The 15604-nt window shown below is 43.2% G+C and overlaps 1 protein-coding gene across 2 annotated transcripts; it reads left to right on the top strand.

Moving 5' to 3' along the window:
• The first annotated feature begins 4960 nt into the window (after positions 1-4960).
• LOC118405082 (seed lectin-like) lies at positions 4961-14069 on the top strand. Of its 2 annotated transcripts, none has more exons than XM_035804483.1 (8): positions 4961-5009; positions 9731-9784; positions 10301-10441; positions 10724-10797; positions 11173-11380; positions 11786-11929; positions 12965-13038; positions 13458-14069. In XM_035804483.1, the coding sequence occupies exons 2-8, from the start codon at positions 9773-9775 to the stop codon at positions 13645-13647; spliced, it is 843 nt and encodes a 280-aa protein (XP_035660376.1). In that variant the 5' UTR covers positions 4961-5009; positions 9731-9772; the 3' UTR covers positions 13648-14069. The 2 variants fall into 2 exon arrangements, with proteins under 2 accessions (XP_035660376.1, XP_035660375.1); XM_035804482.1 differs by lacking the exon at positions 4961-5009 and adding an exon at positions 6914-7438.
• Positions 14070-15604: the final 1535 nt, after the last annotated feature.

Here is a 15604-nt window from a genome sequence, read left to right as displayed (position 1 = left end):
CTTGTCAGAAGGATACAGGACAAAATACAAACCCTAACCTCTGCTTGGAGAGTAATTTTTTATCGTTACACCGACTTAATGTACAAGAAAACCAAGGCTGAGGACTTTGGGGGTCTCCAAAAACTACATGTTGCAGTTATGTATGGACTCTAAGTTTTTGTCTTTAAGTTTGGTTTTGAATGACATTTTGTGAACAATAGGGTCTGTGCAATCTTGTCCAGAACGATACGGGACAAAATACAAACCCTAACCTCTGCTTGGAGAGTAACTTTTTGTTCTAAACACCGACTTAACTTGACGTTTGTTTTTGAATGTCATTTTGTAAACAATAGGTTCTGTGCAAGGAGATAATTGACTCTGTGCTATCTTGTCCAGAAGGATTCGGGACAAAATGCAAACCCAAACTTCTGCTTGAAGAGTAATTTTTCATCCGAACACCGACTTAACTTGACGTTCGGTTTTTAGTGACATTTTGTGAACAATAGGATCCGTGCAATCTTGTCTAGACTTCTAAAACATTAGCTCGGAGGTAGTAATTATGTCTGGCTGAAGGGAAACGTGAGATCAAAGATCATGTCCTCGCCTTGAGATAATTATGACTGTACACACGAGAGGCTTGTTAAATTAGGTCGAAAGGCACTTGAAAGACGTTAAACTGTTTTTCGTCATTTCAGGGTTCGAAGTTTACAGGTGAAAAGTGCAAAGATATTTATCTCATTTTCTGAATATAGTTTTATTCTATGAAAACACGCTGGTTCCAAGGCACTTGAAGGAAGGTGAACTGTTTTTTCGTCAGTTGAGGATTCCAAGTTTACAAGTGAAAAGTGCGAGAAAAGTTGTCTTATTTCATGAATTTAATAATATTCTTTGAAAACATGCTGGTTCCAAGGACGCTGGCTTTTCTTCGTCATTTTGAGTGTTCCAAGTTTACAGGTAAAACGTGCGAGAAAATTTGTCTTATTTTCTAAAGTTAGTTGTATACTTTGAAAACCTGGTGTCAGCGGTGGGATTGCGAAGAATGTTAATTTTTTTGTTGACCACAATACGAATCCAGCACCCTCCTTTTCCAACTGGCATCTTTCTTTTAGGATGTTTTATTTTGGAAAACATGAAAGGTTACCCTTTATCAGTATTTCTAATATGCACCGGAAAGATCGCATGTTACACGTCAAATAGCAATTATTCAAGCAACTGGATATGATTTTGGAAACGGTCAGATGTTACATGTAGAATCCACTACCTTTCGTCAGTGACACTAAAAAGGGGGTTGCTTGATTAATTGTTAATTGACGTATTTCATTACCTAGATGTCTAACCTTCATCGACTTACCCTTTATCTGTATTTCCAAAGTAACGTATTTTGCGCTGAAAAGATCGCATGTTATGTGTTTCGAAGGTTCCATGTTGGTATTTTGTAATCGCTTCAAATTTATCCTTTCAAACCAACTTTCAAATCATACCAACTTTCGTTACACATCATTTAATTTTTACTTGATGTTAGTATTATTTATATCTTTCTTAATTTTGTTTCGCTTAGTTCAGTTTTGTCTAAGTCTTTGTATATATGTATAGTGGTGGCGTGAATATATAGTGGTTCCCAACTTGAGTGCGTCACCACTATGTCTGTCTTCTATGTCTTATTTGTCCGAATAAAAAAAAAAAAAATTATCCTTTGATCAGCCAGAAAGTTGTCTTCGTGTTGCCCATGCCCCGAGCCACACGGATGTCTCCACGTTCTCAAAATTATCCGTCAGCTTAACAAAGAACTTTAAAGTTACGCCCCCTTTTTTCAGATACGACCGCTGTGCGACCAAAGATGTGACAAATTGCTCAGCAAAGGATATCTTTATTTTTTGCTTAGCAAAAGTTCATAGATAAAGAACGTTTTTGTGAGTTTCTTGATGTTTTTTAGATGATACTTTTACGTATTTCACCATATTCCAATAATAAATGCAAAAGTTATTTTTTTGTCGCCGGACGGTTGCTGAGTGCTCACAGTCTAGTTGAAAGGGGACCTTTTAGAACACTCGTCTGACAACTCTTGGCGCACAGAGCTCCCAGACTTTGGACAAGCCAGTCACGCTAGTAGAGGCGTCTTCACTTACAGGTAATGTACACCCCTTTTTACACTTTCTGAAGTGTTTTCTCGATCGTGCTTTGTTAATTTATTTTCGTGTGTTTATTCGTATTCACAGACATGTGGAAATATATTTATTTACTGTTTGTATTGCTTACCCGGTAAACGGCCTCATGGTGTAACACACCAGGTTTGTATCGAAGAGTATAAGCTGCATATTCGGAAAGATTTATTTGTGACCCTACTCTTTTTTGATAAGTGTGATAGGTTTTTTAACGTGCTCGAGGTGTGGCTCTCCTCAAACACGGGACCTCCATTTAACGTCCTATCAAAAGGACGGCCCTAGCCGAAGCTAGGTACTGCCACACGTAATATACAGCAACAAGCTAAACAGCGTAGGCTGATAGTCCACGCCCCCTTTTGCGATTCCTTATACGTCAAACTTAATCGTTTCCTGTCGTTGGTATTGTAATAGCCCACACATGTACATGCTATGGCCACGCACACTATAAAATGGTCACAGTCATATAGATTGTGCGATCGTCGTGCGATCGCTAACTTCACGCATTTTGGAGAACAAAAACGTACGTTTCCTGCTGTCTTGGTATGCAAAATGCCTTTTTGGATCCATGTTGGTGGTTGGTTCTGTCACAGCCTGCTTGAAAATCCTATGGCGTCAAAATCGTACGACGATCGGACGGCCTATGTGACCGCACATTAAGACAAATATACGCTCGCGATAATATAGACATGTGTCACTCATGTTAAGACGATATACTGGGTATGAAACGACGTGAATTCTACTGTGAATGCTGTCTCTGATATTGTTAAAAGTGACCTTGAAAAGGGGGCGTTGTTTGGAAGAAATTTTACAACAGGTGATTTAGCCAAGGAGGATTTATTTAAAAAAAATGCCCTTAGAACTGGCAAGTGTGGCCAGACCACCGCGCAAAACGAAACCGACACCTATTACTGGGGTAAAACACATGTCCCGATCCCTGACTCGATACCGAGGGTCCCCCGGCGAGCAGGGTGTATGTAGTGAAATTTCCTTGGGGGTATGTTGGCCCTGGAGCCGAGCAGCTGGCCTGTGTAGGCCCTGGCATGTCACCTATGTTTTGCCCTTGGGAAAGGCACTTAACACGACTTTCGTCACTTCACTTCACCCAGGTGTAAAAATGTGTACCTGACTTCGGCTAGGTAGGTACAAAGGCGGTGGAAGGAGACATAGTGGCCCTATGACCTCAAAATTTGTAACTACCTTTACCGTGTCAATCTTATCGTTCTCATCGTCCAGCAGAAAGTTTTGCTTGTACGTTGTCCCTGAGGGCGCGTTCCTAGTCAAATTCGATCATCCTTCCATCGCAAACGGACGGCATTCTTTGATTAGCTTCGCATGTGTTGTACGGTATTCAGTTGGCTTGTTTTCGAACAGGCTATCTTAGGTCAGTTTCAACGTTTCTATCGCAGCCTTCCATGGAAAACTGACGGCATTCCTTGATTAGCGTGCGAGGCTAATCAAAGAATACTGTCGGTTTACGATGGAAGGACGAATAATATACACATTTGCTGGCCGTTTTTTTTTTCTGTACTGGTTCGCTTGCGCACGACATTCAGATGAAGCATGTCGTTTGTTCGTTTGTCCACGGGTGGGTGGCACAAGTGATGTACTGGGTCACTTGTGCCACCGACCCGTGGACAAACGAACAAATACAAGAGAAACGACCAGCAAACCTGACTAATATATCATAACTATACACCCCGCCAAAACGAAAAGTTCCCGGAGAGCCTGCTATGGAAGCTATGGTCCATGGGTTCAAAGCCCATCATATCTCCGATCTTGCGCCCTAGTATTGAAGCTCAAACTGTCTGTACATGTCAGGGTAGCCTCCACCAGGCTTTCATATAGCGGTACGGGGATCGTAGAATTCGGTAAAAAAATAAATCGAGAAATTGGCCAGGCTATGGTTCATGTTTCCCCTCCTGTGCGTCCGTCCAACTCCTCTGGTAGCAAAACTCACCTGGCGAATCATTTATCTATTTAGTTATTAGGATTCTCCATGTACGATGGCAATGGAGGGTATGGCGGAACAGGTGTCAAAGGACACCTTTTCAAAGCCGCCATACACACATGTTCGCACATGTTAGCCAGCGTACTCTGTCTTAGTATCTGTATCTGTATCTGTATCTATATAGACGGTATAACCGCCCTTCGGTGTAACACACCAGCTTCTGTATCTGTATCTATATAGCCGGTATAACCGCCCTTCGGCGTAACACACCAGCTAAGTAGTGGAGATTAACATGTTAGCAAGTCAAGGGCTACGCACAAAGGTTGTCTAGTCAGTAGCCGTCACACCCAGAGGACGGCGTGTTGTTGAATAGTAATGAGGGTTGAACTTGAGTGTGCGAACACAAACCTTTTTGTCTTTTTTTTTTTATGGCAGGATGTTCATGGCATTCCGACTAACGTACATATAATCCCCACACACCCCGCACCCACCTACCTACCCAAAAAATAAATAGCCTGGAGTACAGCATCGTTCGCTTTGGTCCTACGCGAACACTGCCTCATTGTTGTATAGCAGACTTTGGTTTATACCTAATGGACACCTGTAATTGCTTTAAAATTTTTCCTAGTAAGCGTGGTCGCGCGATTTACTTTACAATGATGTAACCTTTCCATAGATTCTCCCCGAAATTACACCCCACCTTACTTTATTTAACCAATTATAGAAGCGCGTTCCCCCGTGCCCCTAGGTGTGGAGACATCATTCTCCTTAAAAGGCGTATTTCAGATGCTGGACAGAAAATTTGCATGCATACCGCTATAAATTTGTTAGAATTAAGCTGCTCTACGCCAGAGCGGTCCGATCAGGGAAAAGAAATCGTTTCACGTACCCCTTCACCGTGAACAGCAAAAAGACAAAACGTAAGATCTAGCCGTTTCATTTTTCTTCTCCTATTTTAATCATTTTTAGGTACTATCGTAAAATTCTGCAATAATTCTCCAGCAAAGATAACGAATTTGCAAATTGGTCCCGTTGATAACTTTTGGCGTTATTCGTTTCCTGTCTACGTGCCAAAACGTGGGCAATCTTTTGGGATCCGTAAGTGGTAAGTACCGCCTTCGTACGAACTTGTAGGGAATCCGACGGATTTTGGAGCACGCTGACACGCTGTAGAACGTAATTACGTGCAGGCAAAACTTTGTGTGCCATCGGGCTGCGGGTTCGCCCCCCGTACGTGCTAGTACGGGCGACGCGCCTGCCCTGTACGCGCTGCCATGAACGTTTTCAGAAATACGTGGTCCCACAAAAAGACGTACGGACAAACTGTACGTGCGCGGGTTGTGCCCTTGGCTTTAGTTTTCGTAGTTTTCTTTCTGACTGCAATGGTCCAAGTCCTCTATCCCTGAGGCTTGCCCTCAGTAAGCCCAGCAGGTTCTTACAGGGCCTTACTTTTTGAGATTTGTATGTATTTGAGCCGATCAAGGCAAAGTCCAAGGCCTTCCGGGCAGGTGTGTTGTATTGTTGGCATTCTCAGTACGTGTCCAAACATAGCCTACCTGACGTGTTTACTTTTGTTGACAGTGGGCTTGTGTTACACAGCTTATGTCATACCTGTGACGCGAAAACGTTCCATACGTGTGATATTTGGTCGACTAACTCAAGCTAGGAAGTGGACCTTCCTGAGGCAAACAAAAGTCTGAGTAACTTATATGATACCTTAAATTCTTTCCTTCCAAGAACAACGGAAGCAAATATTGACTTGACGGAATCTGTTAACAAGCTCTACTAACTCAAAATTGCCGTTGGAAATTTCAGAGCAGAAAGATTCGACATTTGTCTAAAAATCGCTTGATAATTCACACAACATTGGCATCCCACCTAACTCCTTCAGCTTATTGGCTTTGCCTTTTGTAAAACTGAGAAAATGCCAAGTTTTCATTAGATTCGGATGTATCAATCCGGGATGACTAAAAGAAATGATGTTTAGATCTCCAAACCTACGAGCTCGAAACGCCCCAGATTTAATATATATACAGATAGGGCCTTGAAATGCCCCTATTCAACACATTTAAATCGTCGAGCTCGAAACGCCCCCATCTTACATAATTATGGCTTTGAAGGCCTCTATTCATCACATATAATGTGCACACTATACAAGGCCTATTTTCTCTCATTATCTCATTATATATTCATCACAGGCGCCAAAATATGACGTCATTCAGAAGCACATTAGACCTGTATGACAGGAGAGGTTAGGGCTATACCATTCTGAACATGGGGGACAGTTTAAATAATTCTATTATACTCGAAGCGCTTGAGTAGACCACATACCCATACAAAAGAGATGGCATATCCTTAGCCAATTATCATTTTCGCGTATCTTCTTTCAGAATCCTTCCCTGTTTTTTTTCTCTCCATATTTTGTGCCAAGAATGGGCGGGGCCCCAAATATACACTGCCACCCTGTACTGTAAATGTATTTAAGTTCGCGGGGATTTAATTTCGCGTTAACGTGAAAAGGCCTTTTCGCGGTGGCACCATGCACCTGTAGTCTCTTACTGCCATGGACAAATGTTCGCGTTGGTTTTAAGGTCGCGGTGAAGCGGCCACCATGAAAACTGCGAACATTAAACCACCGCGAAAATTTCAGCATTTACAGTATTCCGTGATAGCTAGTGATGATAGTGTGGGTAGGAGAACAAAAGAAGGACGCCATCCCAGCTTTACCCGTTCATATTACGAGATCTTATCGGACAATAGAATCTGTGATACAACCGGATGGATCACTGTATACACTTTCACTGAAGAAATCTTCGCTTGGATTCGCAAGACTGAACACAGGGGCACACTTCTAGTACTGCGTCGGTCTTCGCGTTTTCGTTCAGAGCTGTGTCTAGCTGAGGAGATCGACAGTCTACTTTGGCGTTTTCGTCTAGAATAACAGCGTCCGCCCTGGACTTTCACTGACGGTATCTTCGCTTGGATTCGCAAGCTGACACAAGAACACTTCTCGTGCTGTCTCTCGTCGACGCGTCGCGTTTTCGTTCAGAACTGTGTCTAGCTGAGAAGGTTGAAAGTCTACCTTGGCGTTTTCGTCTAAAACAGCAGTGTCCACACTGGAAGCAGTAGAAAGTCTCCCCAATGCCGCGTTTTGAGTACATCCGACGATCTATCATAGAATCTAGAGAGAGATTTGCGAGGTTCAATCGTGAAGAGGATAACAGGAGAACACGGGAGCAGCAACCGGAGGTCGTGACAGTCGCCCGGCGGCCCACCTTCACCGGGACCACCGCGGGGCTCCGGCTGGTCGCCGCCATCCACTTCTCCTGGGCAGAGGCGCTTCAGACTGGTAACTGGGATCTATTTTGTGGACCGACTTAAAAAGATACTAGATATTGTTGACAAGAAAGAGAATTTATCATAGGCGTTTTGAAGTGAACGTACGTGCCCTGTGTCAACCAGTGTTGGAAACTCTATCATTATCAAACAACACATTTTAAAAATTGTTATGACAGCAGTGTCATGGCGGATATACAGTCAAACCTGCCCGAGCGACCACCTCTTCTCAGCGACCACCTGGCCATTTCGACCGCTTTTTCTCGGTCCCGATTTATTTTCCCATTGACGTAAGCATTAAGCAACCTTTTCTCAACGACCACCTGGCCAACGCGACCGCGACCGGCCCAAATTGGGACCCATAACGACCGCATCATTTTCAAAATTGAGGTTTTCATCGATCTTTGATGATAACTAGCTCGATTTTGTGCCGAAATCGGCCGGTTTGCGTCGGATTTTGGGGTTAAATTTACAGTTTACAGTGTGCGTGTTGTATTTGACATTAAAGACCTCGCTTCTTTGCGTGCGTGCAGTGTGCTTGCTATTTGCCATTAAACACAACGGAAACCATTTATACTTTGCATCGGGCATGTTTTGAGTCGATACTCTACTCAGCGACCACCTGTCCAAATCGACCGTTTTTTTCCGGTCCCACGGGTGGTCGTCTTGGGCAGGTTTGACTGTAATGATAACCTTACATAAGAACATATTAACGACACAGCTGAAGTGGAGAGTCTAACTTAGGTTGGGGACATCGTTTTGAATGGGGTGTGAATACGAGAGGAGGAGAATATGTTTGAGGAGAGCCACAGTTCTATCGTTAAAATGCACCACACTTAAAGAAAGGTGTGCGAATCGGTTTAAACCTTACCGGCCAGTTTTGCGCCGCTTATTTTTGAGAGGTTTGTTTTGTTATTTTGTTGTTCTTTCTTGTATATCTCAAGCGCCTCATAAGTTTAAAGACCGAATAATGCTAAAATATACCCTTACTTTCCGGCACTTAAGTACCTGGCCATCGTACTAATGGTTCCCTCCCTGTGACAAGATGGTTAGGTACCACTTAGGTGGAGTGCTTTAGATAGCGCTACAGACACAAACACACACACACATACTCGCACACACACACACATACACATATTTGTGCGCGCACACACACCCTCGGACGCACACACACATTCATACACAGGTACACACAAACACACAGAAAGAGAGAGAGAGAGAGAGAGAGAGAGTGAGACAGACAGATTCCCTCACATATATCCTGGCACGCACAGAAACACTCACTCCAAACACAACACAAGCACGTACACCAACAGTCCTCAAAGTGTATGTCAAAGTATTGTCCAGATTTTTACATAACGACTATATTTGAGGTAACTCGACCGCATCCAAACGTAATTTATCACCTGTCAAGCCAACCGCATCGGAGCGCACCGCAGAAAGCGTCCATTGTTGGAGAATCACGTAAAGTCCCACGGATGGCTTCAGTAATTACAGCTGCCATTGTTGGAGAAAATCTTGCCCGAGGCTTTTCTACTCATCTCGTGTTTGTAAAATCTGTCAGTCCTTCTCAGAAGTCACGCAAACATACACGCATGTCCGGTCACAAAGCTTCGTTGTTCCTATTAACGTCAACTCTTATAATTCCACTAGGTGCTGTAATACATCCACATCAAAAACATCCTTATGTTTATGTAAGCCTTCTCAAGATTGTCTTAAACACCTACATATCGGTGCATGTACCACAGGATTATACTGATGGTGCATTGATACATCTTTTTAAATCAGTTTGAATTTATGTATTTTTTCTCATGTTGTGGTATTATGGCACCCAGTGGAATTACGGAAGTTGATGTTAAATGAATTCGGTACCATCTAGTCTGTGTAGGGCAAACTCCCTTCAGTAAACTGGCCCCTACCCTCTAAGGTCGGCTGGATGTTGAGTGGGCCGCGCGCTATAATACCCCCCTCACATTAGGCGCGATTCGATCGGACGACGAGTCTGCGAGCTCTAAATTACGAGGAGGCATGACCCTGACGGGAAGGGGGAACTCTGCCATTTCTTCGTCCTACGTTGGAGGTCCCGTGTTTGGGGAGAACCACACCTCGTGCACGTTAAAGAACCCAGTGGCACAAACAAATCTGTCCTCTATGACGTTACATACAAGCACCATTACAACTTGACGTAGTAAAGTATATTTTTGTTGACGCAAGGTGGAGGCAAGACGGTAATAGGTACCGCATGACAGTAGGTACCACTATATTTCCTCAATAATAACATTTGAACTTTTGTTGTTCTTTACAGCCTTGAGATCTAACTTGCGACCGAGCACAGCTCCAAACCGCCATGGATTACAAGGTAAACATAAAGACTGTGTTAAAACTTTTAAGTTTTTATTTGAATGTCTCGATACCACAGAAATGGGGCGTTTAATGCCGTATTTAGCTTTGGTTCCTGTTGTCTTTTAGTAGACAGTCTAAAATTCAACCCATATCTCAGTCCGTCCCAGGCAGCAGGCTGGTGGTATCTTTTTAATTTTTTTTTCGTCTTCCCCTAAATGTCTTTTCCAAGCAGTCTTTGCTTACAGAGAAACTGCCACATTGCTATACTGCGTGCAGTGTTCACTGAATATGTAGAGGTGAATTGCATAAATTTTCATTTTATTTATTCCTTTTTTTCGGACTTACAATCAGCCAAAGTTTCCCAACTAGCAACTGGCTATTGTTAAGGGCAAACCTTTTAAGGCGCAAAATTGAAAATAACTGTTAATGATAGTTATTGCATGTACAATGAATCCACGCACATCTTTAACCCACCAACATGGCGGACTTTGCATGACGTCATCATTATCATCACGTGACTTCTCGTTCCCAGGGGTATTTCTACATCATGAGCCGGCAGACCGGCATGGTCCTTGACGTGTACGAGGCCAACACCGCGTCCTCCACCCCCATCATCGTCTATCCCAAGAAGACCGAGGGGGCCGAGAACCAGCTCTGGAGGTACAACTCGGAGGTATGTCAATTCTTTGATAGAGGTTAGACAATTCAGTTTAACAACCAACATTATAAATTTGTTCATCTTGTTACCTGGATGGCTAATCTTTATGGACGTCTGTCTTGTATATTTTCGCAGACTGGTGAACTGGAGAGTCGCTCGAATCTCCCTTTGCTAGCATGCTCATAATGTAAACATCAATTTATTCTTTACGTAGCTACCAAAGATGGCATCTTACTTAACTTGTTACCTGGATGGCTAATCTTTATGGACGTCTGTCTTGTATATATATTTTCCCAGACTGGTGAACTGGAGAGTCGATTGAACGGCTACCGTATCGACGTGTCTGGAGGAAGTGCGTACAACAGTGCAAGGTAAGGTATTGGGTTGTTATTGGGGGTGGGAATACGCACCGGTACAGAAAATTCAGGTCAAGGTCCAAAGGGACACACACAGCAGAGCTTCGCTCCCTCGTGGAGGATAAGGCTGAGTGGAGAAGAAGAATCCATTGTGACCCGTGATGGCATCCCAGATGTCCACGTTCAAAGTTGAAGGTTCCTACTTGTTTGTGAATGGGCAATACTCAAAACAATGGAATCTGGTGAATTACCCTATCTTCGTGTTAACAACGCTAGCTGCCTCTGCTAACTGGCTAACTCCACCGATCTGTAGAAATGTACCTGAGTTCGGTTGGGAATTGGGACCTAGGCCTAACTCTCTAACTTCCACGTTCATCTTGTCTTGCACAGCATCATCAACTACCCAGAGAATAACGCCGTCAACCAGAAGTGGTACTTCAGGGATGACGGTTCCATTGAGAGCGGGCTGGGTAAACAGTGGGTCCTGGACGTGCAGGGGGCGGACACCAACGCCGGGACAAAGATCATCCTGTACGAGCGTAAGGACGGGGGACCCAGTATCAACCAGCAATTTGATGTGGTGCCTTACGTGCCCGCGGTAAGGACTTATGAATTTTCACAGCGGAAGGACAATGATGTATAACAGTGCAATGCTTCCTCTCTCTCTCTCTCTCTCTCTCCCTCTCTCTTTCTCTCTCACTCCCCCTCTCTCACACTCCCTCTCTCACTCCCCCTCTCTCTCTCTCTCCCTCTCTCTCTCATCTCTCTCTCTCCCTCTCTCTATCCCCCCTCTCTCTCTCTCTCTCTCTCTCTCTCTCTCTCTCTCACTCTGTGTTTGTGTTCTTGTGTGCCTGTTTCTTTCCTCATGTTTTTATCTCACTATTTCTATGGCTAGATGTAGTTCCTCCCATCTGTGGAGAAGCAAAGCTAGTGACTTGCATGTAAAACTTTCCCAATTGCATGACGTGTCTGTGACGTCACATATTTTCCGTTACGTCATCAGGACGGGTTCTTCTACATCCGGAGCGCCCTGAACGACTGCTACCTGCAGATCAAGGACGGCAGCGACCTGACGTCCGCTCCCATCTGTATCGGGAACAGGGCTGACGGGGACCGCAAGTTCCAGCGCTGGAAGTACAACAAGGAGGTGGGTACTCATCGACGCTTTCAATCTTTAAACGCTACCAAACACTATCAAAATTCAAAGCTAGCAAACGCTGGCAACTTCAAAAGTTATCAAACACTATCAAAGTTCCAGCGCTGGAAGTACAACAAGAAGGTGGGTAATCATCGACGCTATCAAACTTTAAGCGCTATCAAACACTACCAAACTTAAAACGCTATCACATGTTAAGGTCTCATTGATGAGTTTCTTCTTCCCATAGACGTCTATGTTATAATTCGTGGTTTAAATGGGCGCGTTCATAATGAAGCTACGTGAAATTTCAGCAGATTTTTCATTCTTTGTCGAGCACATTTACCCTATATCGTGGGAAAAAATTGCCAATGTAAACTATACGTAGAAACTTTTTTTATAGCAATTACAAACTACGATTAGTCAATCCCCACAAAAGGCACTTTTTCGCTGCTATTGTACAACCGCACCACTCAGAACCCACGACTGTGTACCTCCGATCTAGCGCGCGGCTGCCAAACTTTACCTGCTTATTTCTTCAGTTAGAAACAAAATTTCACCAATCTAACTTTTGATATCAGTTCCGCTGGCTAAAAGGGAATTTCTCACTGCTAAAAACATGCGTCTATACAGCCGTTCAGTTTTTGGCTCGGATCTCTTTTAGGGTCCCCACTAGCGGAGTAATACATCAATGAGACCTTAAAAGCTATCAAACGCTAGCGCTGTCAAATTTAAGTTACAGCGCTGGAAGTACAACAAGGAGGTAGGTAATCATAGACTGTGAGCTAAGGCAGCAAAGTCTAGCCAAGGAAATTATAAAGATCCCCCATCATTTAAAGAGCATTTCTTCTTTATTTTGATTGTAGAAAGTAGTAGAATCATTCTTCTCTGTTCGTTAGTAAATCGCTATTACCAAGAAGCGAGAAGAAGCCGATCTGTATATATTTTTGATTACATGTTTTGTCTTTGTTGTGACCTGTACTTAGCTCGGTTGGGTAAAACTGTACAATAAAGGTTTTTATTTGTTCCTCCTCTTTCCCTCACCAGACCAGCGCCATCTGCAGCGAGCTGAATGACTACGCCATAGACGTGAGGCAGGCCAATGCGGCCAACTCTGCCGAGTAAGTGGGTATAACATGGGGTGTTTTTACATTGGGAACGGAAAGAAAAGGATGTGTTGTTTGTGTGTGTGTGTGTGTGTGTGTACATGTGTGTGTGTGCATGCGTGTGTGTGTGTACATGTGTGTGTGTACATGTGTGTGTGTACATGTGTGTGATTGTGTGTTTGTGTGATTGTGTGTGCTTGTGTCTGTGTGCATATATGTGAGAGTGAGCGTGTGCATGTGTGTGCGTGTGTACACGTTTGTCTGTATGAGCCTGTATGTGTGCGTGTGTTTTTTAATGTGTGCGTGTGTGCATTTGTGTATTACTAACTAGTCTTTTCCATGTCGTACTCAAGACAGTACGACACAGACGTCTTGCATGTTGTGCCACAATTCACTGCAAATATATAAAACCTAGATGTCATTATTCTTTCTAGAATCATCTCTTACCCTTGCCACGGGGGCAATAACCAAGGCTGGACCTTCGAGAAGAACGGCTCCATCGTGAGCGGGATGGGCTCGACCTGGGTCCTGGACGACGCTGCAGGGGGTGGGGCGGGCACTAACGTCATCCTCTACACCTGGCATGGCGGGAAGAACCAGCAGTGGTACATCTCCACCGAATAAGCCCTAGAGGGGATCAGGCAATCAGGCAATGGGGTGATGCACGGAGAAAGTAGTATCAACCCCCGCCCCCACTGATGGCCTGCAGAATCAAGCTTAGCCACTAGGCGTCGCTTTGACTGCATAGAATAATCTTAATTATTTGCAATGGGTATTTGAAAATACGCAATTTGGTGGCAGTAACGATATACGCCCTGTTAAAGACCAAACAATGTCTGAATGCCTTTCGAAAGGACTTGATAATGGTTAGCTTGTCGTCAGTGAAAATCTGTATGGAATAAATGGATGAATGATTCTTGACTTCGTGTTTAAGACACCATTTTAAGATGCAATGTGTAATCGGCTCTTGCTGCTATATCTTTCAATGACTGAAGTCTGAAGAGATATTTTTAGAAAATTAAAGACTGTTATTCAAAGATAACCTTAATCTACGTTGCTGTTGACTGACAGGAATGAATGACATCATAAATGTTGTCGATGCACATATACGGAATCACATTATCTTCCCTACCAATCAGGGCGTTGGATGGTCGACAGGACACACATAATCCTAAATGTGTATATGCAGTTTGCTTTGCTATGAAATAAAACGTTATAAAACGTCTTTCGTGTGTTTATTCCCTGGGGATATATAGGATAAGCAGTCTAATGGGAAAATATTGACCTCACACAAGCAACTGTCTTTGATCCAAAGCATCCATCAAATAGCCCGCATGCCACAATGATGAAACCTACAAACGTAGGTTCGCACATCTTGATATCACTCGTCACAAGAGATCACCTTTCTTGTCAACAGCAATGCCCTACAAACATCCATCGCGTAAAACAATCTTCATACATACGGCCAGTCGAAATGATACAACACTAATCATTAATACTTATGAGCAATAAAACCGTCGCCATGGCAATAGTTTTTTATTGCCACACTTATTTTCGCTCAAAACAAGCAGTGTATATGAGGGCTACCTCTCCGTTGGAATTCTGTCTTCCTGACAATTTCTCCTTTGGTGCAATGGAAATGGAATGATATGTTTAGAAAACAGCTTGACTCGCGATCGGTGATCGAACATACGAGTGACAGTGACAGCATTACGCTTCAAAATGTCACAACGCTCTTCCCACGATAACAATATCAGGATTTGCGAACTTTCGTTTGTAGCTTTTATCAATATGCACATATGGAAAACATAATTTCATTACAGTCATGACAGTGGTACTAAAGTGTTGTATTTCCTCATAGAAAAATAAATATTATGGAAAATAAAGTTTGATGTCGTCATTCATGTTGTCCCAAAAATCATATTTGGAATTCTTTTATGCCCATATGCATCCATCAATATTCGTTTTAACTCCATTATTTCTTAATTCATTGATGAGAAAACAATGGAAGTTCAAACTGCCAATTTAAACAGGGAGGAAAACCTTACTAAAAGGGGGATACTGGATAAGCTGATATGAATGAACATTGGTATTGGATTGCATTACATCTTCCTGCTTCACAACATAGGATTTTCAGTAACTACACTCGACCAAATGTCAGGGCAAAATCCAAAGGAACATATTATTTACAGTCTGATATAGAACTTTGCTTGTGTAAACTTATATTTCGAGGCATTACCAGAAAAGCAACTACGCCCCTCCCTCCCCCCATGCAACGATCAAACAGCTTGGCTTTCCAACGTGATTTGTAACATTTTCTGCACCGGACTTGCGATGGACAGAAGTGTTGGAGGAAATTCGACTACATCGTGGCACAGTCACAGTAAGTAAGTTATCGTGGGAAGAGCATTGCGACATTTTGAAGAGTAATCCTGTAATTGTCGCTCGCATGTTAAATCATATAACCTCCTTGATCGAGCCAAGCTGTTTTCTAAACAGGCCATTCCATCTATATTGCAGCAACAAGAAATTGTCACGAAGACCGAATTCCAGCAGCGTGGTAGCCCTCATATACACTGTT

This window comes from Branchiostoma floridae, chromosome 17, assembly GCF_000003815.2.
Source record: "Branchiostoma floridae strain S238N-H82 chromosome 17, Bfl_VNyyK, whole genome shotgun sequence".
NCBI lineage: Eukaryota > Metazoa > Chordata > Leptocardii > Amphioxiformes > Branchiostomatidae > Branchiostoma > Branchiostoma floridae.
This window is presented reverse-complemented; position numbering and strand designations above follow the sequence as displayed.

Coding starts and splice junctions, on each gene's coding strand:
- LOC118405082 (XM_035804483.1), top strand. Junction 10,798..11,172: donor AGTGCGTACAACAGTGCAAG/GTAAGGTATTGG, acceptor TGTCTTGCACAG/CATCATCAACTACCCAGAGA. Junction 13,039..13,457: donor AATGCGGCCAACTCTGCCGA/GTAAGTGGGTAT, acceptor TATTCTTTCTAG/AATCATCTCTTACCCTTGCC.